Raw genomic sequence first — 26,204 nt, 5'->3', positions numbered from 1 at the left:
TGATCCCACTTCCTCCTCTTCCTGCTATGGCATTTTTGCTCGGCTTGTCAGAATATCTTGACCATTTGCACGGATGATACCCTGGAGCTGCACTCTTGGTCAGTCTAGCCATGGCACCTGAATGATAACTTTCCCTAAAAACAGAGAGTGCAAAACTGCATCACTTTTGCATACAAAAAAGTATGGCTAACACTGAGTTAAAGGCACAAAGATCAAGGTAGACTGTGTTACTTCCAAAGTTACTTAACAATAGGGTTTATAGCTAAATAACATGGAAGAACATAGCATCAAATACCCCTACAGATTGCTCAGTAACTGCTATAGAGGGGTGAATATTGAATGTGCAGAACTTCAGTTCAGATAGGAATCCAAAATGTGGGGGAATTTGAGGGTCTCTTCTCTTTTTACCCTAGTGATTAGACTTTAGAAGATCCAAAGTAATCACTAGGTAATGTACCATATACTCAAATCTGGAGGACAGAGGTCTTGTACTCTAATGCTATGACCATGTCATTTAATGGCAATTGTCAGGGGCCAAATTCTGCAATCCTAAATGATGCAAAACTCCCATTTAAATTCTGGGGAATTGTGATTAAGGACAACAGAATTCAGCCCTTCCATGAGGCTGCACCATTTAATCTCTGGGGGACCAGAAATTTTTGGATTGCTATTGGCTGAAATTCTCTTTAGGGCCAAATTCTGTTCTGTGACATAGGTAACTCCCACTAAAACCAATAGGATTTACTCCCATATAAATCAGAGTAGAATTTATCCCTTGTTCTACCCTAATGTCTGTTAATTAAATGCCAATTGTTTATGGTTTACCATTGTTTAATAAGATGTGCATCTACTATATTTTATAACTACCCATCGATAAATTGGCATTAATTTAACAAACAAATATTCTATTAAATCCCAACTCAATGGATCACTGGATAATTATTCAAAAGTTAAATTCTAAGGTTTCCTCTCATAACAACCCTTCATAACTGAGGCATTCTGCATGTGTCAGACCAGAAAGTCTCCTGGCCCATGAGGAGTTGAAGGCCATGCCCAGCATATGTGCCTGGAAAGGCAATTTTCCCCAGATTTGCAAGAATGCCTTGACTTTGACCTGTGACCTAAATATCATGCGATAGAAATTATCTTCATGAGCTATTCATGATCTCCATGAAGACAGTATTCTGTTCACTTCAGGAGTTTTAGATTTGCTAAAACAGTGTTAATGGACATGCGTAAACTCAATTAGTAGTACTTGTTAATTGCTAACACTTATTTACTCTCATTATCCCCATTCCCCTGAATGGACAGTTCCTCTAGTTTAACCAAACTGCCTTGTGACTTTTGCTACTATCTGAAAAACGGAATTGGGTTACCTAACATGCATTTGCAATTGGCTCATCTTTGTATAACAACAACAACTTTGCAATTCCATCAGCTATTTCAGCCAAGGGTCTGAACTGACTTTATGAACAAGAGTTAAGCCTACATTTTGGCAGGAATGGTGAGCATTCTCATACCCATGTTACAGAGAAGTTAAGTAACCTGTGCCTGGACTGGGTCTGGACTGCAGGAGTACCCCCCCCCCCCATACACATACACACAATAAGAACCATGCCTATGGCTGGCACGCAGGGTGTTTGGAAGGTTATCTGAGGGCTAAGGATAGGGCTGATTGGAACTGCAACTATGCCAATCCAGCTGACATCCCCTTGTGCAGGTTGGGGGTGAAGGTGAAAGAAAAGGTTGGATGGGTAGGAGCAATTGCAGCCCTGAGGTTACAATAGCAATCAGGAAATGCTGCTGCTGCTGCTGCACATCCTTTCTCCTATCCCCTGAAAGAATCTCTAGCACATGGCCCAGACACTGGGGCTGTGTGCTGGGACTTGCATTTGGCCTGCAGTGGGTAAGCAGAAGAGGCAGGAAACAGAATCCCAGAGTTCGGATTCCCACTCCTGGCTCTAATCACTGAACTCCTCAACTGGCAGAGCCCGGAATAGGCTCCAGGAACCCTGATGTCCAATCTCCTTCACGAGACTACACTGCCTAACACAGATTTAGCACACACAGCACATGCAACAGAACTAGATCATTATATTGGCTCAGAAACCTTTCTTCCCTTTGTTTAGGAGAGAGAAAAATCAGATGTTCAATAAGTTATTTGGAAGGATAAAAATAGTAAAAAAAACCCAAATAAATATTGATCCCCACATTTTGCAGGAGAATGAGATTTAGAAAGACGGGGAAGTTCCACGAGAACAAATAGAAAGAAAATCCTAAGACAAAGTGAGCCAAATTCGGACCTAGTGGAAGCAGGTGCATTACTATTGACTTCAAAGGGCATGCCTCTACTTACACCTGATCTGAATTTGGCCCCACTGCAGATGAATATAACTGGGCAATCAGTCACATAATGTCTCAATAAACGAGTTCGGCTAAGAGAGAAATAATGTACTGTACCTTTAAACAGCCAGCTGCTTCAGATCAAGGCAGTTGGGCTTTTTCCACTGCAGATGGCCCTGGCACGGTTTGGTTTCTGATCAGTTTAGCTGTGCTGCCAGTTCTCTTCTCCATCTTAACCCTCCAGTGTAACTCCATCTGCAGCCATGTCGAATCCTGCTGTTTTGATCTTCTGAACCACACACACGCTGCTGCTCCATGGTGTTTGGGGTTGTCGTGTGCTCCATCCCATGCGATGCATGCCAGGCAGCCTGGACTGCAGGCAGCTTCTGGAAAAGCTGCCACCTACTGTGGTTGGCAAGAGCCCAGATGGGAGAGTTCTGGAGCCTTACAGGGCAATTCAACCACAACCATTCCCAAGAGAGAACTAACAGACACCAGCTGGCTGGTGGAGGAAGCTCTGTCCACCCGCTCGCACAGCTCTGCAAGGAGGGAATTATTAAGAGGAACCCTCTGAATGGCACCAGATGGGCATTTACCTCCCAGGGTCAACAGTCACCTCCTCATTCCAAGGGAACAAAATTGGCTGTTTCCTGACTCGAATCTTCAAGGATCAGCTCTACCACATCCCCCCACAGTGTAGCATTATCATCCCGCAGCACCTTCATAATCCACTGTACAGAAAATGTCTTGGTTCCCCTGGCCTCTGACTTTGGCAGCCCCTTCTGCCTTGACATTTCTTGCTCAGAGCTTGTTTTCTGGGACATCAGTTCACATTTTCCTCATTAGCATTCTCATGTGCAGAATGGTGTCGTGGCTTTCAACCACTGTCTCAGCCACCTTCAGTTCTTCTCTCTGCCGTCTGCAGACTTGAACCCAAGCTTTCAAAATTCTAATCCATGGAAGCCATTGCCGTTCTCACTGACCTCTGCTGAGGCCAACATCCTTTGTTAAGTCAGACCTGAGCCCTCAGATAACAGGATACCTACAGTAGCTAGGCTCAGAGCCTAAAGGGAGGACCTTCAGGGGATGAGGTTTATTGTAGGGGACATTAGGAGACTATGTCTTTCCAATAACTTAAACAAAATCTGTGCCCCAGTAACAAAATAACTAAAGGCAGTTATGGTTTCATTTTCCATTTTTCACACCGGCAGTAAGACAGATGCTTGGAAACAAACATACATTGCTGTTCATCTCTTTTAAAACAAGGGTGAAAATGTGGTGGTTTGATGAATGAGTGGATCTGCAGTGCACCTCAGTTCTGACAGCGCCCCCTGCTAGTCTAGTCCTAGCCCCCACAAGACTGCCACTGCATGTTCCTCCATTCTGCCTCTGCTAATTCAAATCCTCTGCCTCTACACATCACACAGTGACGTAGTGGTCTTGAGAGGCAGACCAATGCTCATTAGGGATTAAGGTGAGACCTGCAAACTCCTTTCACTTCTGACGCCAGTATTTGAACCAGGGTCTCCAGAGATGTTAGAGGAGGGCAGGAACACAACACACCAGTTAGCTTTCATCTGAAGCGTTTCCCTATAGAGGCTGGCTGATGAGTACCCATCAGTCATAAAACACTGTCCTTTTTGTTTTCTGGCATTCTTTCCTTCCTCCACAGGATTTCTAAATAGCCACTATACTCCTAGGGGAATTCTGCGACACTGTGCACAGAATTTATGTTCCCCGCAGATTTCTTTGCTTCCCCGCAGAAAAACTGACTTTCTGATGAAGAAACAAAAGGACCTCCCCAGCAGTATGTTTTGGGCAACCAGGGCAGCTGACAGAGAAGGAAATCACTGTGGGGGAAGGGGCGGAACTGGGGAAGACCCAGCTGGTGGCTCCTACTGTGTGCCAGGCTCAGCCGCTAGTCCTGGCTGGGTTGGGGAAGGACGGGACTTCCTCTTCCCCTGCACAGCATTTGGGCCTGAGTCAGACCCACCCCCAGATTTCTTTCCTAGCTAAAGGAAGCTCTGCAAACTCCCCCACCTGCACTTCCTGCACCCATCACTCCTCAGCTGCAGGGGGAGGGATCACTGTACAGGAAGCTGCTCCCCTATCCACCCAACCCCCATGCAGCCAGACCCCCTCGCCGAGCCTAAGCCCACTCTACCCAGAACTCCCCCAATGAGCCCCACTCCCCCGGCATCTGGACCCCCCATGGAGTTCCCCACACCCTGATCCCTCCCTGCTGAGCCCCAACCACCTTCACCTGGACCCCCTGCAGAGTCCCATTACCATTGCATCCAGAATCCCCCAACAAGCCTCTGTGCATCCAGATCTCCCACTGAGCTGCCCATATCCAGATTGCCCAACACAGAACTCTCTCAACCCACACCTGGACTCCCGCCCCCATTAAGCCCCTCCACACTTGGATCCTGCCTTGCTGAGCCTACCTGCCCACACCTGATGCACATGGCATGGAGGGGCAGGGCCCTTGGGTGTTTCTGGGGCAGGCTCGGTCCTTGCACTGTGTCAGGATTGGGTGCAGCGTCACTGCTGAATCTGTGTCCCCGGGGGCGGGGGGAAGCTGCACAGTGATCTCCCACATTCTTATAGACAGTGGCCTGTGCTCCCCAATGCCATGCTGGAGCCTCCACATTTATTTGACAAATAAAATTTGCAGAATTTTAAAATATTGTGCACAGAATTTTTATTTTTTTGGCGCAGAATGCCCTCAAGAGTACCATTAGTATGTTCTGTTTTCCTGTATGACTCTTCTTGATCAAACTCACTTAAAAATAAAACGTGCTTCCCCCTTACAAGTACATGATTTATATAATTCCCCTCTCAGTCAACTTTCTACAAGTATTGTTCATATCCCTTGCTCTGCTCTTGTGTGCTGAGCAGAATTGGTAAACAACTCTTATATTATGGATGTCACATCTATTTTCCATCTAGCTTTATTTTATCTTTCTTGAGTGGAATGTAATAGAGGCCATATAATTTACAAAACTGTTCTCCTCCTGACCTACTGCACTTGCTCAATTCTCCAGAGAGCAAATCACACTGGAAAATTTATGCCTCCTTCTTGCTTTAGGGCTTATGTTTGGGGATAATCTTTTTTTAAAAAGTATTTTCCATTTTGCCTCTTTACATTTTAAGAAATTATTTTTAAATTTCAACTTGCTGCTAATTTCTACAACAACAAAAATTAAACCAACCTCAGCTGCTGGTTCGCCATTACTAAACACCAGGTTGTCCCTGTCTAATGTGCTGCCCTGCACACCATAGGATAATAGGTTCCCTAATGGCATGTTGCATTATTGACTTGTATGCTGATTTGTGTGCGCACCACTGCCCTCTGCAAGATGGAGACCTACTGAAGTACCAGTAACTACATTGCCCTCTCTTAGCTATCACCTACTAGGATATAAAACCCAATATACTCCAGCTCACAGAGATCTCCCTTTTACTCGACCAACAGAAGCCTGATGTTTTTGGATAATACGGTCCTGAATTCTATCTCCATGGACAACCGTGTATGAAGCCCATGCAGCCACGGAATAGAGAACTGCGGGTTATGTTGTCTAAATGACTATGGATTATTTATCTATGCTCTATGAGGGCACGGACTGTGTTTACTGCTGGGTAGCTCTCCAAGCTGCAGGTCCTGCTACCACTGTAAAATGGGGTCAGAGCTCTCATTTTATTGGTATATTTTTCCCAACAGAATTTTTTTTATAGAGCACACACAAAGTCCCATTGAAACAACTGTCTCCATTAGACATTGCTCTGATAAACGAAAGTTCACACCAGAGATGTTTATAAGGCAAGAAGATTCCCCCACACTACTCACCAAACAGATACCTTCCAACACCACGTGGCAGGATGGATACAAAATCCTCTTACCTCAAAACAATAGTCCTGCCCCAGAATGCTACTGTGAACTGGCTTGATGACCACTTCTTCCTCCATACTGAGATCCAGAGCCTCAACGGCGCTACTGGGGCTGAGCAAAGACTCGTGGGAGCGTGATTCTTTCAGCCTCGGCATTAGATGGGATCTAGAGGAAGAACACAATGACATCAGTGGCATCTCTTCTCCACAGAGAGCTGATTAGGTGCATGTGTTTCAAGTCAATCTACAAAACCACTGGGAATTTTTTGCATGAGATAACAGGCCCATTGGGGACTGCTCTGCAGCCCCCTTTGTAATTTGGTAAAGAGGCTGCATTATGAAGAGGTTTACTATAAAATGCTGTACAATAAAAAACTCTGATGCTGTAGGAGAAGGATGTGCAGCAGGAGTCCATGTTTGTAAATGCACACAACACGTGTCCCTGCAAAGATGTCTGTGTGTTTTTGCAGGTACACAACCGCTTTTGCATTAGACTTTGCAAATTCAGCCCTCAGAGTTAAATGAGGTCAGTCTGGTAGGTTGGCACTGCAGGACAAAACAGTCACCAGTACCGGTTTAACACACTCACCAACACCAGGATACACAGTACACATGCCCCATGCCATGAGGTGATCTGTATGGACTATAACTCTACTGCCATATGCTGTGATCGTAGCAGGGATTGCAGATTTAAATGGGGTTGGGTCTGGTCCATACTTGGATGGGAGATCCCCCTCACATGGGGTTTCATCTCACGTTATTTCACAGCCACCAGTCCCAGGTGACAGTAGAAAGTTGTACAAAAATGGACGGAAAACCAATACTAATGGTGCTTTCTTCAAAGCCCCAAAAGATTTGGATTTTATTCAGATTGGGTCTCCCACTTGGGAATATAGAGCTCCGGATGGAGCACTGCAGGGAGAATGCTAACACATGGGAAGCATGCAGGACCCCAGGTACCCCAAGATACAGCATTGCACCTCCATCTTCATTTGCAAAGAAAGCACAAATTCCTATCATGGGCAGAGCCAGTGGCTGGATTAACACTTTGCAGTTGATGTGCCCATCCTGACTGTTACAGACATACCCACGCGAAGGAGAGAGGTGGAAAACAGGACCTGAGAGCCCTACAGACTCATTTAAATGCCCTGGAGGTGCATGGGCAGCATTTAACAGCAGGGAAGTCTGCAGATGGTGAACAATGCACAATTTTCAGCAAGGATCAGTACAGATAATGGTGCAAGTAACTGTTAACAAGGAATCAGAGAGGGCATGGGGAAAATATGAGGCTTTGGAGGAAAAATGAAAAAAAAATATAGAAGGGCAGCAGGAAAAGAAACATGAGGGCAAATGAAACGGTTCCTTTATCTCACGTCTGCACAATATAAAACACTTCTACTGAGGCCAGATCTGAGAAACTGACTCTAATAACTTTGACCTTTAGAACCAATGGCAACAGTCTCAGTGTCTCTCAGAGAAGCTGTGAGTGTGTGTGGGTCTGTCTGTAGGGGACAGCATTTAGGCTGCTTCAAAGGACAGGATTTTGCAAAGTGAAGGGATTTTAGCCTTTATTTTTAACACTGTCCTCAACACACAATGTGATGCAATTCACATGCATTGTTTCAGATTGCTTCATCTGTGTGTATTGAGTTTTGCCATTCTCAGGAACAAAGCTGAAAGAAACACTAAGAAATGCCAGTCATGTATACAAAATTCATCATTTTCAGTCAGATGCCAAACTGATACAAGAAAACAGCCAACAGTAGCACCAAAAATAAACCAGGTACTTTGCGAGCTTAGCCATAAAGGTTCATCCCATGAGCAGGCCCTGAGATGATAAAGGTTCAGACTTCATCTGGTTTGTCCAGTTAAAAGTGCCAGACTGACTGCCCTGCAAAGTGAAGGCCCCTATTTTTCTGCAGAACCGATGCAATACAGACAGCATTAACTAACGGGGAGGGACAGTATCTGAGGGTTAATAGACAGCTCAGTCTCCATGGGCTGTTCAGTCTTTGGTGCTCTCTATTGAGGCTGACAGCCAAGACCAATTGTGGTGGTATCTAATAATGTGTCCACTGGGAACTGCACTAAGACGACCATCAAACACATTTCACACAGGACATCTAGCAGCTCTCAGAAGCTAATAATCTTTGGTCCTTACTGATTTGGGCCGGATTAGAACCAGCGATTTAGAAACAAAAGGCTATAAATCCCATTAGCAATCCTCTAAACTGTCCACTCAACCTGCAGCACTTTTGCAAGTAAAACTGATCTTTAGGAATCAAGCAAAGTCTCACTGTCATTTTCCAGTAGTTTGTGGCAATTTAATACTATTTTCGAAGAAAAGGGGACCACATCCTTATTCCCTGAATGATTCTGCAAAGTAACTCTAATGCATCTAGATTGATCGAACCCCACCCCGGCTGCGAATACTACAGAGAGAAATATCTGGAAACCATAGAGCTGATAGCATAAACCATTAACCAATTGCTAAAGAACTCACCATGGTGACATTTATATCAAGTCTTACTTTCTGTAATTTAGGGAAAAATCTAGGAAATCTAAGCAATCAGACTGAGGCTCAAATTCTTAGTGTGTGTAAAGTTCTGGCAATATGAACTCAGAATTCAATAAGCACATATTGTATATATACACACCCATTATCAAGCCATGAATCTGTATTGCTGTTCTCCCAGTTTAGCAAACATTGCAACAAAATGAATCAGAAGTTGCAGGTGTGGGCATGTGTGTGGAAGTGCACGTGTGTAGTGGAGGGAACCTGAGGGGGGAGAACTTTTCATGTTACATTGTTATTTAACAGTGGTTTGCTTCAGAATATCATCTACATATATTTAAGCAATGAAGGACACTACAATAGGACTATGTTATGTCATTACCAAATTCAACAGCATTCACATTATACCCATAGTCTGTTTACGGCATCTTCACACATGAAGAAACTGTACAGTCATTGGGATTTTTTCATAAAAATAAAAGCGGCAGGGGGTCAGATTGCTCCAGGGAATGACAGCAGGATCCGTTCCTAAGCTCACAAAGCCCTCAACCTCTAGACAGTTTATATAACCCAGCTGGAGTTGGTAGCCACTGAAACTTTTCACCAGATGTCTGTGTGATGATGGCCTGTGTGAAATGAGCTAGCTGGGCCTCGTGGTGTCCATGACACAAAAACCACCACCAGAGTTGTGGCTAATGAGCGCTCCTTGCTAGAAATTTAACTGGAGAGGCCATGAAAAACCTCACCATTAAGGCAACCCCTCCAGGACAGGCATGAACACTGCTTGGGCAGGAACTCCCAGGACAATCTGACACCATTCACCAGCACCAAAGTCTCACACACACACAATTAAAAATCAATAAAGGCTACTCCCCATGCTTCCCGTAACCCTCTGAAATTTTCCGCTGTCCAGACTGCCTGCTACAAGCAATGAATGCTTTGTAGAATGTGGATATATACTGGATGTCTGCAAAGGGCACAGTACCCTTTCATTTTAATACCCACTTCTAGTGAAGGAAAGTTTGTCATGTCCTTTAATGGGTGACATGACATTTGCTGCAGGGATCCATTTACTGGCAGCTGTTTGTAACTCCCTGTCTTAGAGCCCATGGTTGTGCAGGCTTCCCTTTTGTGTGAACAGTAATAAGAAATTCCCGCTAATGCCATGAACTGCCTGGCTGACTCACTGTGGAGAGGGCACTATTATTCTTACTGAAACAATAACTCTGCTGTCCTGGTCACTTGGGAGAGAGAATAAAAGCCAGCCACATGCACATTAAAGATGAAGCAGCTGAGAGGTATAATGTTTTCACAGCTAATGCACAAGAGACCTGGAATGCTTGGGCTGAGCCTGCTCTAACTGAAGAGGGGCAGCAATTTGAGAACAAAAAAATTATTCTGACTTCGGTGGTTGGGAAAAGTGCAGGACTAATAATGGTGCGGTGTGAAGGCCACTCTAATCAGAGAACTGGTGCATCAGGGGTAGCATCTGTGTGAGCCTTCAGCACTTACTGCTCTGCCCTGGGCCTAGGAGGCACCTACCTCTAGCCTGAAGGGACAGTTCTGTCGTCAGTTCCCTGCAGAGGAACCACTTGTGAGCAAAGTCATCTCACAATGGGCGCGTGATCATACAACCTTGCTGCCGGTTTGGAGGGACAATTGCAATGCAGATATTCCTAGCACGACTCCAATATTTTAGATAGTTTGGAAAGAGCTGGCTGAGGAGCTTGCTGGACTGTTAATGCTGATTTTCAATAAGTCTTGGATCACTGAGGAAGTTCCAGGAGACTGCAAGAAAGCTAATGGTGTGACAATATTTAAAAAGGGTAAATGGGATGACCTGGGCAATTATAGGTTTGTCAGCCTGACATTGCTCCCGGGCAAGATAATGGAGCGGCTGATACTAGACTCGATTAATAAAGAATTAAAGGAGGAGGATTAATTAATGCCAATTAACATGAGTTTACATATACTAGATCCTGTCAAACTAACTTGATATATTTTTTTTGATGAGATTATAAATTTGGCTGATAAAGGTAATAATATTGACGTAATATACTTAGACTTCTCTAAGGCATTTGAATTGGTGCTGCATGACATTTTGATTAAAAAACTAGAATGATACACAATTAACATGGCACAAGTTAAATGGATTAAAAATTGGCTAGCTAATAGGTCTCAAAATTTAACTGCAAATGGGGAATAGTCACAGAGTGGGTCTTTTCCAGTGGGGTCCCTCAGGGATCAGTTTTTGGCCCTACATTATTTAACATTTTTATCTACAACCTGGAAGAAAACAAAAAATCATCACTGATAACGTTTACAGAGGATACCAAAAATCAAGAGGCAGTCAGGTCCCTGATTCAAAGCAATGTGATCATTTGGTAAACTGGGTACAAGCATACAATGTGTGTTTTAATACAGCTAAATGCAAATGTATCCATCTCAGGACAAAGAATGCAGGACACATTTACAGAATGGGGGACTCTACCAAGGGAAGCAATGACTCTGACAAAGATTTGGGGGGTCGTGGTGGAGAATCCAGTGAACACGAGCTCCCAGTGCGATGCTGTGGCCAGAAGAGCTAATGCGATCCCGGGATGCATAACTCGGGGAATCTCAGCTAGGAATAGAGAGATTATTTTACTTCTGTACTTGGCACTGATGCTACTACTGCTGTAATTCTGTGTCCAGTTCTGGTGTCCACAACTCAAGAAGGATGTTGATACATTGGAGAGGGTTCAGAGAAGAGGCATGAGAATGATAAAAGGATTAGAGAAGATGCCTTTATAGTGACAGAGTTCTTCAGATCTACCTATTTAGCTTACCTCTAGTGATAGAGTCAAAGAGATCTATTAGATTAACAAAGAGAAGGTCAAGGGGTGCCTGGATTACAGCCTATGTGTCTCTACATGGGGCACAAACATTTAACAATAGGCCCATCAATTTAGCAGAGAAAGGTATAATGCAATCCAGTGGCTGGAAGTTGAAGCTAGACAAATTTACAGTGGAAATAGGGTGTAAATTTTTGGCAATGAAGGTAATTAACCATTGAAACAATTTACCAAAGGTCAAGGTGGATTCTCTATCACTGGCCATTTTAAAATCAAGATTGGATATTTCTCTAAAAGTGATGCTCTGGGAATTATTTGGGGGAAGTTCTGTGGCATATGTTATACAGGAGATCAGACTAGATGATCACAATGGTGCCCTCTGGCTCTGGAATCTACAAACAGCTATGTAAAACAGGTACAGAACTTCTTGTTGTCAGAGCAACCCACGAATGACCAGAGCATTGGTAAATTCATCCTCTTCCCTTCCTCATTTTCTGAAACTGAGACCACGATAGCCCCCAGCCACCTAACCAAGCAGTACAGAGAGTGTTCGCTTGCTGTATATACACACTTCCAGGACTGGGAGGTGTTTCCTTCAAATACATCTCCCTACAGTTACATTTTAAAATATAGCATGTGCACACAGCCGATTTCTTTCTTTAACAACACACTATGTATTCTGGCTCCCATCTTGGTTTACATGAGCCAATTAAATTAGGTTGCTAGGCTTTTATAAGTGCAACAGATAAATCCACCAGGTCACAAACTTCTCATTGGAGGAACTGTGTCTCCGAACAGCACAAACGTGGTTTGTTTTGCCACGTGCCTTATTTTAATCCTCTTCTGGATCTCCAAGGTTCAGTTTAAATGGAAGGGGGGGGAAATCTCATAAAATATCACATCAGCTTTAAAGAGAAATAACAGCATTACTCCTCCTGGCACTGTCCTGGAGGGTCCAACAGAGAGGCAGCCAAAAGCTAGTTATTAAAGAAAAAATGTTTACTGCCCAAGAGCAGAGAGAGAGGATTGTTTTTCTAAATAATAAACCTAATGGAACATTTCAGCATTAAGAGATTCTAATGCTCTTGGCGTGACTCTTTATTAAACAGCCAGATATAGGGATGCTGAACATTATTATTTAGATTGCAGCAATACTCCAAGCATACTGATGCTTTGTGAGTAAGTTTACATAGGGATAAAAAAACCCACGGATGGCCCGGGCTTGGGCTTGTGGGGCTGAAAAATTGCCGTGTGGACATTTGGGCTAGACCCTGAGCTCTGGGACATTGCAAGTGTCAACCGTCAGCAGGACAGCTAACCTGACTGACAACGTGCCAGGCATTGGTAATGGGGTATGGAGCCTTTCACTTCCACGTCATGAGGTGAATCTAAGCCTAGCAGGTTAATGTCTGCTGGCGCAGCTCAGCTGTACACAGGAGGGACCATCAGCAGAGCTGAGTCTCTGTGCTCCATTCCAGAACTCAGCCCCTCTGCTGAAGCTCCAAACAAGGACAGGGTTTAGGCCTCGTCCACACATGGAGTCATTCCGGTTTGATGTCTGACACTCTCATTATGGAATTTGAGTGTTCACATGGAGTTATTCTGCTATAGTTAATCTGCTTTAAATCCACACTCTGCCACACTCTGGAAGAAGAATATTATCTTCCACATGTAGACAAGCTCTTAAAGGGGAAACATCCACATACTATCTCCACAGTTTTAGTTTCAGGCCTCACCTGCCTAATCCACCTGCTGATTTGTGTGTGTTTACAATGATAATTTTCCTGGTTTTTAAAATATTTCCCTCTCCTGTGTTGCTGAAAGGCACCCAACAGGGGAAACTGACTGAGTATAGATAAAGGGGACGAGCCAGAAAGTCCTGTCAACTGCACTAAATAAACAAATGAAGAAGAAGATGGCTTCTTGAATATCTTCCAGTTCCGCTCTTCAGTGTCCCTTGGAACAGCAGCAGGTAAGAAAGGTCCAGGAAGAAGTGTGATTTCTAAGATGAAGGTTCCCGTTTAACACGAGGAGCAGTGTTGGACAGAGAGTGAGGCTGAGACTGTCAGACTTAGTTCACACAGGCCATCCCACTGCCATCCGAGGGTAACATGTTTTGGTTATCACCCTCCTGGGATCTAGGCTTGGTCTGGTGACCTGAAGGTGAAAGGTTCTGCATCCCATTACCAGTGTTTGGAGCCATCCGGTTCCCCCTGATTTCACTACACTTACCAGCCAGGTAACTGGTAAACACAGGGAAAATTCATTAGCTCAATTCCAAATCACTTATCAAGGGCTAACAATTCTCCCCTCCCACCCACATGGGGGAATCTCTGAGGCTGTTCGGCTGTCCCCTACGTGCACACTACTCCTGTGGGGTGTCCTGCACACATCAGAGGAGAAGAGCCGCCAGGAAGGGATCTGCTGTGCAGAATGGAGAGGAGACTCTAGCTGCCTCCAGCCTGGGGATTAGGGAATGTTTGTTATGACTGAGAGCAAAGTGGACAACTCTGTGGAATTAATTTGCATCATAAAACAAGAGAAGGATTTTGTCCCGTTGCAGCTGAAAATAAATCAAACATTATCCTCTTCAACTGGCTCAATAGTTGCATGGGACATTCCAGCGACAGCAGGAATGAAGTCAGGCTCTTCTGCTCCCGGAACAGACCCCCTGCTACTGGAGAATCTGCTTTATCTGTAGTAGTAGCACGACTTATGTCCTCTGCATGGGGCATCAATTAACAGTCAGTCACATAATGAACACATAAATTACATTTAATAGGTCCTGCCCTCATTTTGAGGTGAGCCTCAATTTTAACCAACAGGGAAAATAATTACAACCAGAGGGACTCTATCAATTCAAACAAGGCTCCACATTTTGATTTTGTACAAACTAAGCTTCTCAAAACCCGAGCGATGATGCCAGTTTAAAAAATCTTTTAAATTATCTGGAAATGCCGGATTATTTGCTTAACAAAATATTCCTTTGGAAGGACTGTTGTCGAGAACCTGAAAGTGAAACTCATTATAAACAGTGGAGAAGCTAACTTGATTGATTTGTATTCTGCAAGGTGAGAGAAATTGCAAAAAGCCAAGAAAACGCACCGAGAGAGAAGAATAAAAGGGAATTCAAAAAATTCGTTCAGTTTCCAAATGTAAAATATTATCAGCAACCTAGGGAAATCAATGGCTTTCTTGACAATACAGGACTTGAGACTGGCAATATCCCTTTGAAAGAAACTAAGGGTTTCAACAACGACATATAGAAACACCAGGCCACATTCTCTTCTCATGCCAATGTAAAGCAGGAATATCTCCAGTGAAGTTAATGGTATTATTCCTGTGTACAACTGATGTAAGTGAGAGAAGAATCAGGACCACCATTCTTCAGAGTGGCGCAGCATGGCATGAAGAACTAACAAGTCTCAAATTGCCAAAAGTTACAGGGTGAAATACTGATCACACTGACACCAGAATGTTCAGGACAAACTCCAGGTACAAAGTTGATGTGAAAGCAGAATCAACCACACAGACTTAGGATATTCCATTGCATTGCCAGCCTGCTCTGGAGGTGACGGGGACAGGACCTGGGGCAGGCATACCTGCCCTTGCCCCCCTAGCTATTCACGAGGGTCAGAAGTTGCCATGAAGGGGAGGATGAAGGTTTTGCTATGAATCTCCCCCTTATTCACTAACATCATTTTGCTGCAACTTGATTCAAGAGGCAGCAGCAGGATGAGGTGGAAAAAGCAAGCCAGGTCTCTTTCCTTCCGGATTGCCTATGAGGAGAGGAGGCTGGCAAGCCACACTTCCCTGTAATGCTAAGGTGTCCGCTCCAGGCACCAGATCATGGCTGGCTGCAGAAGCAGATGATGACATTTTTAAAAAGCACAAACATGGGGACCACAGCTGGGACTCTTCTAAAAATAAGCCACTCGGTGGAGAGAAATTGATTAAAAGCAAATTGCAGGCTTGCGTCAAACAATGTCAACCACTGCAGTGGTATCACCCTGGGTGAGGTTGCTTCATCCCCACTTCCAGCTCCCGCCATGGACAGTACATCCCCAGGACGTGCCTCCGTGTTAGCACACGACACATCCTGTCAGTGACTGGCCAGTTCACTCGTGCCAGTGATGTGCTAACCAACTCAGATGTTTCCTTAATCGGCCTGGGGATTCCTGAATCAACGAAAGGCTAAACTGCTGCTCACTGGAATACCTCCTTTTGTAACAAACCAACACATTCTAAGTGGGCATTGATTAGCCACTCTCACTGGTAACTTCACAAAGATCTGCTCCCCATCTGGACCCGGAGCCCATCCTGCATGGGGCTGAGCACAGGAGGGCACCCGGCAGTTTGCAGGAACCAGTCCTGAATCTTTAGCTACTCCTTGTTCTGGGAAGCCCCTCCCTCTCGGAGCTGCTGCCTGCTCAGGACTGTAAGGACACCTATGGGGGGGGGTGCACTGCTTTCTGCAGCGCTCTCCATCCTTCGCTATTTCTGTTCGGTGCACAGAAAAGTAAAAGCTTCCCCCCTTCCCAACCCATTCTACATTGACACCCATCCAGCCAAAGGTTACTTTCACACTCCCCCCACCTGTGTGCACACGGACACACACACGCACAGAGAGAAGTCTCTCAATTCCTTACCAAAAGGCCCAGATTTTCAACTCTTCTTAACTCTGGCACAGCTCCTCTGTCCACCAGGCCAGTTGTCTGGCTTTGCACAAAGCTTATAAAAATCCACCCTCCGTAAAAGGAACTCCCCGCTACACAAACCTCCTGGAGGTTTCTTCCTGTCCCCCTTTCTCATCCTATCCCTTCCATAGGCATAGCTGAACTGGATATGCAAAAAGCCGTTCAAGCTTCAGCTCAGCTCCTGATGCCATCCGATTGGCTGTTCGGTAGCTGGGTAGGAGAGCTACAATCACCATAAATGTCAACATTAGTACAGTTACCGGTGAGCATTGCTGTGCTGGCCTGGCCTGCTGTTCAGAGCACAGACATGTGAGGCACAAAATACACTAACTAATGCACTCTGGAGAAGGCAGTTCCCCCACCCTCCAGGGGAAGCAATTAAACAGCTGGGCAATGGCCTAATGGCACCATGCTCTGATGCATTCGGTTTAAATCAAGGAAAACATCTGGACAACAATATTCTGGGAGCTCTTGCAGCTCTGGAAGCGAATGGGAACAGATCTAGTGATTGGGAAGGGCTGGGGTGACTGTACTCCACTGGGGCCTCAATCAGCTTCTGTCTCTAGCTGGCCAGCTCAGATTCTCTCTGCTCAGTGCTGGAGAGGGCTGCAGGGTCTAGGGCATCTGTTCCAGCAGTTAGCTGTGGTAGAAAAGCAGCTATAGAGCAAGAGCTGCCTGTAGCTTCCCCCCACACACAATTAGCTCCTCAAGAAATAATGCAGCCAACGAAGAGACATGCTGGCCACACACCCACCCTCTGAAATGAGGCCCCTGTAATTCAGAGATGGCATTGTGACTATTAACAACATCTCCTGCAGAAATATCAGCGAGTTTCCCAGAGGAGTCAGGGCAAAGCAAGGCTGTGTTGCAACACGATCAGCTGTTTGAAAAATATATTCTCCTCACAGAGGTGCTAACACCACTTTGGATGATTACCGCTGAAAACTAGTTTAGAAACCTAATTTGCTTCCTGCCGTTCATGCTCTTCATTCGCTGCTCCTATGCAGTCTAGCCAGCAAAACCGGCCCTGGGCCTTTCACCTCATTGTGCAACCTAATCTGATCTCTCTGCTGCACGTATTTTTAATATCCCTGATATCAAGTCACCACCATGTCCTCAGAGCCACACCACTGTTGTGTTTGGATTCGCGACACCCCGGGAAAGATTTTCGGTGATTTCTTTGCAATAAACCTCATGAGAACATTTCTATTCACGACCGATTCTGTACGACCTTTTACTTTTGCAAAAGCTACGCAGTGTCTACTCCTCCCTGATCACGCCCCTTTATGCTCACTTTGAAAGCTCCACTTTATATTAAAATATTCTGTAGAAGGGGGGAAATCCAGCGGCCTCCCCAAAGATGAGGCTGCCCAGTATCTCACCAGCTCTAGGGGATAGACACAACCAAGTGACTGACCTCTGTGCCAGCCCCTTCAATAGCAAAGGCTGGTGTCTGCGGAGGCAACCAAACCCACCTGAGCCTGACAAGATCAGAATCTGCTGTGTCCACCTAAGAATCCTCCCCACTTAAGAGCAGAATGTCAGCCAGCAGCAGGGGACGCTCAGGTGAGTGCTCTGGTTGTCTCTGGCACTCCTGGTTCGGTGAGCCAGGCTCGGGGCTAGAGAAAAACAGGCACACTCGTGGGTTACACAGTACTTTTTGGTTCCCTTCAGACTGGGAATAGATGGAAGTAGGTGCTACCAGCCACTCCCACTCCTTTTCAATTATGCATCTAAAACTGCCAAATCCAGGCACTGCAGAAAATAAGGGCTGGCCTAAAACAAGCAGTGGGTAAGTCAGTGGCGGAAGAGTGCTGGAGCAGGAGAGGAGAGCGGGCAAAGATGAGGGGAGAGAGGCGACACTGTTTGGTACAATGCCCTGGTTTCAGTCCCCCTTCTCCAGCCCACAGCAACACATTTCCACAGCCAGACCGCTGCTGTCATACCGGTGTAGACAAACCCCTCCATTACTCATCGAGAACAAAGTGAGCCTATTAACTGAACAAAAAAACACTTCATGGCACTGTCCCGAGGGTTATTTATGGGGGTTTCCTTTCCCACCTTTCCAAGACTACAGTCCATGTCTGCAGCAAACCATAAATCCCACAGTCAGAAGCAGGGCTGCCCTCGATCAGGGACAATCCCAGCATCCAGCCGCCCCTGCTGCTCAGCACTAGAAGGGCATCTCCGAGGCAAGGGGTGGGTCAATAATAATTAATACTTTGCACTTCCAGAAAGCAGGCTGGAAGCTGGCAGATCTCTGAGAAGGGCACAGCTCCACCTCCCTGGCAGCAGGTACTTCTTGTTCCCGCCCAGTGACCGAGGAGCCAGATCCCCAGACTTCTCCTTCCGCAGCAACCAAGAAGTTGGGTTTGTTCTTTTGAAAAAGGAAGCAAGCAATCTGACGGTGTCAGCTGTGGACTGGGAGCCAGGACTCCTGACCCCTGCTTTGACACTAACTCATTGTGGGACATTAGGCTAGTCACTTATGTCCCCCAGTTTCCACTCCTGGAAAAGAGGGGAAATGACTCTCCCCTACCTCAGGGGGCTGGATGCCAGCTTTAATTAACATGTGCTACAGGCTTTGAGATCACTGGGTGGCAGACTCTAGTGAAGGACACAGTATTGGTGTGGGACTCGCACAAAAAAGGCCAGTCGTCCTTCAGTCTTAGCTGCTAATAAATTCTAGTAGGGCCCTTTCCTTCCTCCCAAAGTAAATGGCCCCTCGCCCCGTCCTACCAGCCATGCAGGGGCAAGCAGCATGCTTAGCAGAACACCTCCAGTCAATGGATTTCACATTGCTAACTGGACAGACAGAGGACTGTTTCTTCTTGCAGTCTGCACAGGATTTAGCAGGATCTGGGGATCTGGCCTCCCCGCAGGGTGCTCTGCAGCAGCCTCACCCTTTGCAAGCAGCCGTGGCATGCAGAGGTGGTTTTGGAGTCCTCGATCTGGATTTCATAGTTCCTATAAAGAAGGGCACCAGGGTCAGCCTTCTTCCAAGGTTTGGATACATTATTGGGGTAGCCAAAAATAACAAAAAGGCAGCTCCAATCAATCGTTCCGGCCCCAGCAGCAGCCCTAGGATCCTCAGAGGAGAGCGCTAAGTGCTGGTTTGAGCCTGGGAGGTCCCTGACAGCCTGGAGTCACTCTCGCCTGGAAGAAAGGCTCTCTGCAGAGCTTCTGAATAACGTCACTAAAGTGCTCCAAAGGGAGCCCGTGTCCAACTGTCCCCACTCTCATAAAGCTGCAATAAAGCGTGGCGGTTAGTACGGGAGAGCCAGGGGCTTTGCTCACCTTGTTTCCTTCTGCTCCTTATCTCCTGCTTGCTAAGGTTAAGTTACAGTTTTACTAACTTGTTATCATTTTGGCATGGCGCTAAAATACAAGACCTGGACTTTGGAACAACTCTGGCACCCCCCACAAGGGGAGAGCCACAGCGATTTGGGTCAGCGGAGACAGGCAGCGAGCAGCCAGGCTGCTCTAGCAGGCCAGCACTAGCACTATTCCTTTTGTGCGCTTGTATGCGATATCAGCTGACCCAGAAGTGGGTCTGAGCAAGCACATGCTTCTCGCCCTGTGCAGCAGCCGGTGCTAGATACGCCTGGTATCTCGCTTGTCATTACAATTCATTGAGATGCAACAGATCCCCAGATGGTGTAAATCAGCACAGGTCCACTGAAGACTGCGAATTCATACCAGCCTAGGATCTGGCCCATAGATAGTAGAGTTGGAAAAGGCCAGTTAGGCCCTGGCTAGTCCTCCCCCCTCCGCCAATGCAGGGCTGTTCCCTGCATGCTACTCACAGGGACTGTCCAGTAGCTTGAGTCAATTGAGCCAGGCTCTGAGACTTGGTGCCCTGCGGGGGGCAGGGGAGGTGCGGGGGGTGTTATAGTGTAGATGCAACCAGGAGACTGCCCTCTAACACATCCTAGACTCAGGAATGTTTCCCTAATACTTATCCCACATTTTCCTTATTTCCTCCACTTAGGTGGTTGTGTTTTATGGGCCTAAATTTTGAAACAAGCAGACTGCTTAGAACAGTGATCCCCAAACTTTTCAGGGTCATGCCCGCCTTACCCCTGTCCACCCCTCCCATCCTGGCTTGGAGTGGGGCTGCAGCTCCTGGGCCGGAGGCCCCTCTGCACCGCTGAAAGTTCCTCCACTCCCCCCTAGAGGGGTGCGTCCCATAGTTTGGGGATCTCTGGCTTAGAATTACAGATTCCAGTTGCATCCGATGAAGTGAGCTGTAGCTCACGAAAGCTTATGCTCTAATAAATTTGTTAGTCTCGAAGGTGCCACAAGTACTCCTTTTCTTTTTGCAGATTCCAGCTCAGCTAACTTAACCCTTCGTCTTCTAGAGAGCACTACGAGGATGGGTGTCTTTCAGCTGAAACCTTAAGAACCGGGATCCTGTTTGACCAGTGGGGCCGTTACCTCTGTTCCAGTAATTACTGTCAGGCACCGTACTTTGAAGAAGCTACACTCAAGAGACCCAGTGCTTAGATACTACTGCGATGGGCATTATAGGAAAGCTATACACAGATCAATTAGTCATAAAGATCCTCGAGCCAGGATTTATCTCAATATGCTACCGCTAAATTTTCACATCACCTACCTGTTGTTAATCATGATGGGTGCTATAGAGGGCTATCTCCACCCATTTCAGCAGGGTTAGATGCAGTTGTAAAATACTCTGGCAGCTATTATTATTACTGCTGCTGCTAATTAAACCCCACTCTTCCTTAGCACTTGCACCATCCAAATTACTTAAAGACTTCCATTAGTCATCCACTAGTCTTCTTATTGTTTAAAAGTGCCCTAAAACCAAAGTTTTGCCCTTGTTCACAATTAACAGGTATTCATCACATAACTCATGATTACAGAGAGTTCCATCTCTTCTGAGAACCAGGAGACTTTCTCTTCTCTGGACTTAAAATGAGCTTGGGTTAATCTGGGTTTGCTGAAGTGAGATGGGCTGGGGAGGATGCTAGGACCAGCCATTCCCCCTCCCCAGCTGGGAAGTGACCTTTCCAGCTGCTCCTGTGTTTACTTTTCTCCAGGTCATTAAAGCCAGAGTCCACGCATTCTACATTGGCTGTGATGTCTTTATGATGACTCCGTCCATTCACAGAGGAAGCTCAATCATCTGACCTGAGTGGTTAAAGCTGGGAGAGGGGGGGTTACTGAAGTCAGTTTCATCCCTTTTCAGGAGTTCAGACTAAACTCTTGCCAAAAGCCAGGAAAGACACAACATTCTTTTAAAAAAGCTCAACCAATCCTGTGCTCGCCAGTATAATGCAAACCGGTAGAGTTGCTCACGTTTGCAGGGCTGAGTACAGCCGTGTTTTATTGAGGTGTCAGGCTGGGTACTCTTGGCACTGTAGGGCTGATCACAAGTACTAGGGCCATATGCATTATGCTGCAGTTATAGCTATAGTTATAGTTATATAGGGCTGGCTCATGAGTTCTAGGCTGCATTATTTCAGGGATATTTTTCAAGCGTGTTTGGTGGAACACACTGGTGTGCTAAGGCAGGTGCTGTGACCTAGTGTCCAGAGCATCAGACTGGGACTCAGGAGAGCTGGGTTCTATTCCCATCTCTGCCTCTGATCTGCAGGGTGACCTTGGGCCAGTCACATTCCCTCTGTGTTCCTCAGCTTCGCCAGCTATAAAACAGGGATAATGATACTGCCCTTTTTCGTACAGCGCCTTGAGATCTCCTGATGAAAAGCTCTAAAAGCATGTATTACTATCGGGTCACTTCAGACGTCTGTGCTATTGGAGTTAGGCCAATTTCTGACCAGGAATGTGCATACACTACTCCCACTGAAATCAGATAGAGCCCTGTGGGAGCATAGCCTGGGGGGAGGATATTTCTCCCTGGTTTCTAGTTTGGTTTGAAAGTCCCAAGGACAGATTGAGAGGGAAAAATTACCTTAGTCCTATATTCCAGCAGAAAAGTTCAGATGAGAAGCAGCCCTGACTCCTGAACACCGGGGTGGGACTGGCTCAAAGACACAGACCCTGAAACAATGCTCGGGGGAAAACAAGACTATTTCTATTGCTGCCACTTCTGCCCAGTACAGCTGGCTGAAGGCAGAAGCTCCTCCAGTCAGGCCTCGCCAGCATCATATCTAGTCATCGTCAGTTCAGCTCATCTAATTAATCTGGGCTACTTACAGCAATCTGTTCAAGTCGGATATAAAGTTGGAGGCTGAGCTGTTTGATCTCCCCACCTGGCAGTTTGCAGCTTTGCATCTCACAACCCATGACATATATTCAACACCTGGCAGACAATAAACCAACAAACCACGCTTGGCCTGGCACTGCCCAGTAAAGGGGGGACAGATGCCGTTGGGATGAGCTCCCAGCAGCCCACTGTGGAACCTCACCTGCAAAGTCACAGTGCTAGAGAAATGCCAGCAAATGGCAAAATGACCTTGACTGTGGTACATTTGTTTATTTTTATCTCCCATTCAGTTTCAGATAAATAGTTAATCCAGAGGTGAAGGGCACAGAAAACCACCCAGGCCTTGAAGATTAGAGGAACAATAGCAAGATACAAATTATAGATTTTTAAAAAAGATTTCACTCCCTAGTGTTATTAAAAATGTGCCTGATTTGTAGAGATGTTGGGGAGCCACATCTTAAACACAGTCGACTTCAGCTGCAGAGTCGTGGGCATAGGTGCCAACTCTGTGAGTGCTCTGGGGCTCAAGCACCCACAGAAAAAAAAACAGGGGGTGCTCAGCACGCACCAGCCACACCTGTTCGGCGGGGCCTCTGATCAGCTATCCAGCGGTTGGCGGGAGGCGCTTGGGTGAAGGCGGAAAGCAAAGGATGGGGAGGTGCAAGCAGGGGATGGAGCAGGGGAAGAGCACCCACTGGGAAAAATAAAGGTCAGCGCCTGCGGTTGTCCACCACTTCTGAAAATCAGGCCCTGAATCAAAGTATATTTAATCTGAAACTATCTTTAGCCTGCGATTGATGCCGCTTTACTCTCTGCACTTGTTCGGCATGGAGTGTGAAACTAGACTGGTCAGTTTCTCTTTCTGTTTCTAAACAATTTCACTTTTGGTTAAACTGCACTAGCTCATTCACTAGCACTAAGCTTTTGTGTTGGGTCTCCAGCAAACAAAGGGAAACTGAAATGAACAAAAAACCTGCGTTCAGTGCAATTTCATTTGTTAATCATTAATATTTTTTATTTCTATCAGGTTTTGTAAATCTCTTTTTTGCTCCTAAACCCAGAGCCTGAACTTGCAAATATGTACTACCATGCACAGTGTTGCTTACCATGACTTCAGTGATCCGAGGCACAGAGTAAGCACAGCTCAAGCTGGTGAGCATTTGCAGGATCCATCGTATCAATTTTAGGTCTAAAACACTTGATAGCCTTTTAAAATCATACGATTTGGGTACAGCAAATACAAATGAACTTATTAGCATCTAAACAGCATTTTACACTGCTTTATCTTTCTTAATGAAAATATTTGCATATATAAAACCCAGGGGTTTACAGGCAGCAGCTGAACTTGGAAATTGTTCCATGAAATTAAATGTATTTCCACCTTTCCTTTGTTCCTTAAAAAAATACAAAAATCTTTAAAAACCAAAATAAATAAGTAAAAGGAAATGTATAAGTCATCCTATTTGACACTTCTGATGGTTCCATTACAAAAGATAATCATTTGCTCCACTCATCAGTTGCTATATATGGTGAACAACGCCTTTTCATCAGAAATGAAAAGCAATCAGTTATTCCCTATGACATTTGTGCTGGGACTATGATGCTTATGTTCTCCAAGACCCACTTCTGATCTTTTTCATTATTATGTTTTTAATGAAACCATCTTCTAAAGGGAAATAAAAGTGAGGGGTTTATTTGACTGTAAGCATCTTATCCATGCAGGCCCACACACCACAAAGCCAGCACTAGCAGATACAGCTAATTTCTTCCAATTGCCTGTCTGCATCATAGCCAGATAGACTGCTTGTGCCTTTTATGGTATAAAGGACAGCCCCCTCCTTATATGAATTCTGAAGCTCTTCCCTTCAAATGGAAGGAGAAGATTCAGGTCTATTAAGTTTGTTATTCTCAACATTGTTTTCATAGCTATAACAGGGAGATTCTGGTTGCCACATCCCCTGCTTTCCTCACACTAAAACTCTACAGCACACAAGCTCTTGTGATATTCAGTAGGTTTGTTGCATTTTTGTGCTTTATAATCTGGACAGTATATGCAGAGAAGTTAAAAGGAGATTATAAAGCACTAAGAAACATTTAAGCCAATCAAAGTACTTGATTGGATAAATACACTTAGCTCTCTAATTTTGCCTTCTGGATTCAGCTCCCAGGTTTACAGGCCAGGGTTTGACACAGCCACTCTTCACTCCAGCCAGCAACAATCCCCTCTTCCTCCCCTTCCACATCTACCTACTGACAAAACTCATTTTCCACTGACAGTTCAATGTCTTACTGACACAACACCCAGAGAACTTCTACATCTATCCAAGTTCCATCATAAAACCTGCCCATTGGAAGCTGCATGGGTCTGACTTTTGGATCCAGACAGGCTTATCTGCAGTCATATATGTCAGTTTTTACAGAAACCACATTTCCACCATCGCACAAAAGGCCGTAAATCCTGATTAAAAAATCCCCGCAGAGACCAGAAACACACACGGGCAAAGGAAACCTATATTTATAAATCACCTTGCTATTTTTCACTGACATCTCCATTTTTCTTTACTGACTTTCACTAACAGTCGATTCCTGATGGATGATTTTCCTACAGATCAAGGTAGCCTGGGAGATAAGCACTGTATAATATTCAAAGGAGGATTGAGCAAGCGTTGTTCAGAGGCCAGGCAATTGTTTTGGAATAGTGATTTCTGTTTTCAAGACTGATTCCCACTGCTCCATGCCCCCCAATCAGAAAATACAGTGGGAGATTTCACAGTGCAGCAACACTGGTGTCATTCAGTAGCCTGCAGGCATCATTTCTGCAACCCCCCCTGCAAGTCCAGGGGCAACTACTTTCAACGCTGGAGCTAAAAAAATATTATTGAAACTTATGAAATGCAGAAACTCTTGAAAAGTCAAATCCTGGCACAGCCTTGAATGAAATTACTGTACATGCCTGTGAGGGGAACGTAGATAAGGACATAATCATGCTTGCATGCAGGCCTTATCCATAATCCACACCTGCTGCTACCCTCGGAAAGTCTGACTAATGAACACAATTTATGGATAGGAGGCTGCAAGACACCGAAAAGTTTAGACTGCAGACCCAGAAGTGAGGCACAGATTGAGCAGGGTTCATAGATGATAGTCACATTACAAGACTAAATCACTGTACTTCAAAGTAAGGAAGGATAGGATAGCCCACCTCCAGTCCCCGCTGGGAACAGGTTGCCATGGGCAAGGGAATGTGGTGGAGAAATGCATTCAAAAGAGGAGGAAAGGAAATCAGTGCTAAATGTTGTTGAAAAACTAATCATCGAGAAGGATCTCAAAGCCAAAGAGGGCGAGCAGTTCTATTCAAATCTCTACGTAACAATAAGGAAAGGGCATCGGGATCGAGCAGATTAAGCAAGGACAGAGAGGAAATGTTGTATCCTTATCCCAGCTCTCTATAAACTGGGTCATGTCTCTTCACCCGTCTGTGCTTCCGTTTCCTCTTCTGACAGAGGAGGGTTGTGACCCTTCATATCACAGGATTAGTTGATGTTGCTGACACGTTTTAGAATTCCAAGTGCCCCTCCGAGTTCGGTGTCATATTACAAGAGCAGAGAAGACTCACTTCCTAATCATTACAACACAGCTTTTTTCTTAACATGAGTCATGGGTCATGAGTTCAGCATGTAAGCGAGAAGGACCTTGTAAGAATCAGGGGCCACTGGCCCCTTGCCCAACTC

The 26,204-nt window shown here is 45.5% G+C and overlaps 1 protein-coding gene across 28 annotated transcripts in view; it reads right to left on the bottom strand.

Annotated features, from left to right (window-relative positions):
* Nucleotides 1-26,204, bottom strand: part of LOC119844076 (DAB2 interacting protein) — a 494,149-nt gene that overhangs the window by 70,209 nt on the left and 397,736 nt on the right. For 27 of the 28 annotated variants that reach the window (XR_006276072.1, XM_043498919.1, XM_043498921.1 and 24 more), the window contains one exon: nucleotides 6,247-6,400. Coding sequence is in view for 27 of the 28 variants with exons in the window: in XM_043498919.1 (XP_043354854.1) it covers nucleotides 6,247-6,400 (154 nt within the window). In the remaining variant the exon portion in view is untranslated. Of the gene's footprint in view, nucleotides 1-6,246; nucleotides 6,401-16,232; nucleotides 16,400-26,204 lie in introns of those variants that run through there. The other variant, XM_038374290.2, reaches the window with a different exon arrangement.

Source organism: Dermochelys coriacea, chromosome 16 (genome assembly GCF_009764565.3).
Source record: "Dermochelys coriacea isolate rDerCor1 chromosome 16, rDerCor1.pri.v4, whole genome shotgun sequence".
Lineage (NCBI taxonomy): Eukaryota > Metazoa > Chordata > Testudines > Dermochelyidae > Dermochelys > Dermochelys coriacea.
The sequence above is the reverse complement of the archived record's forward strand: the minus strand, read 5'-3'. Positions and strand labels throughout refer to the sequence as shown.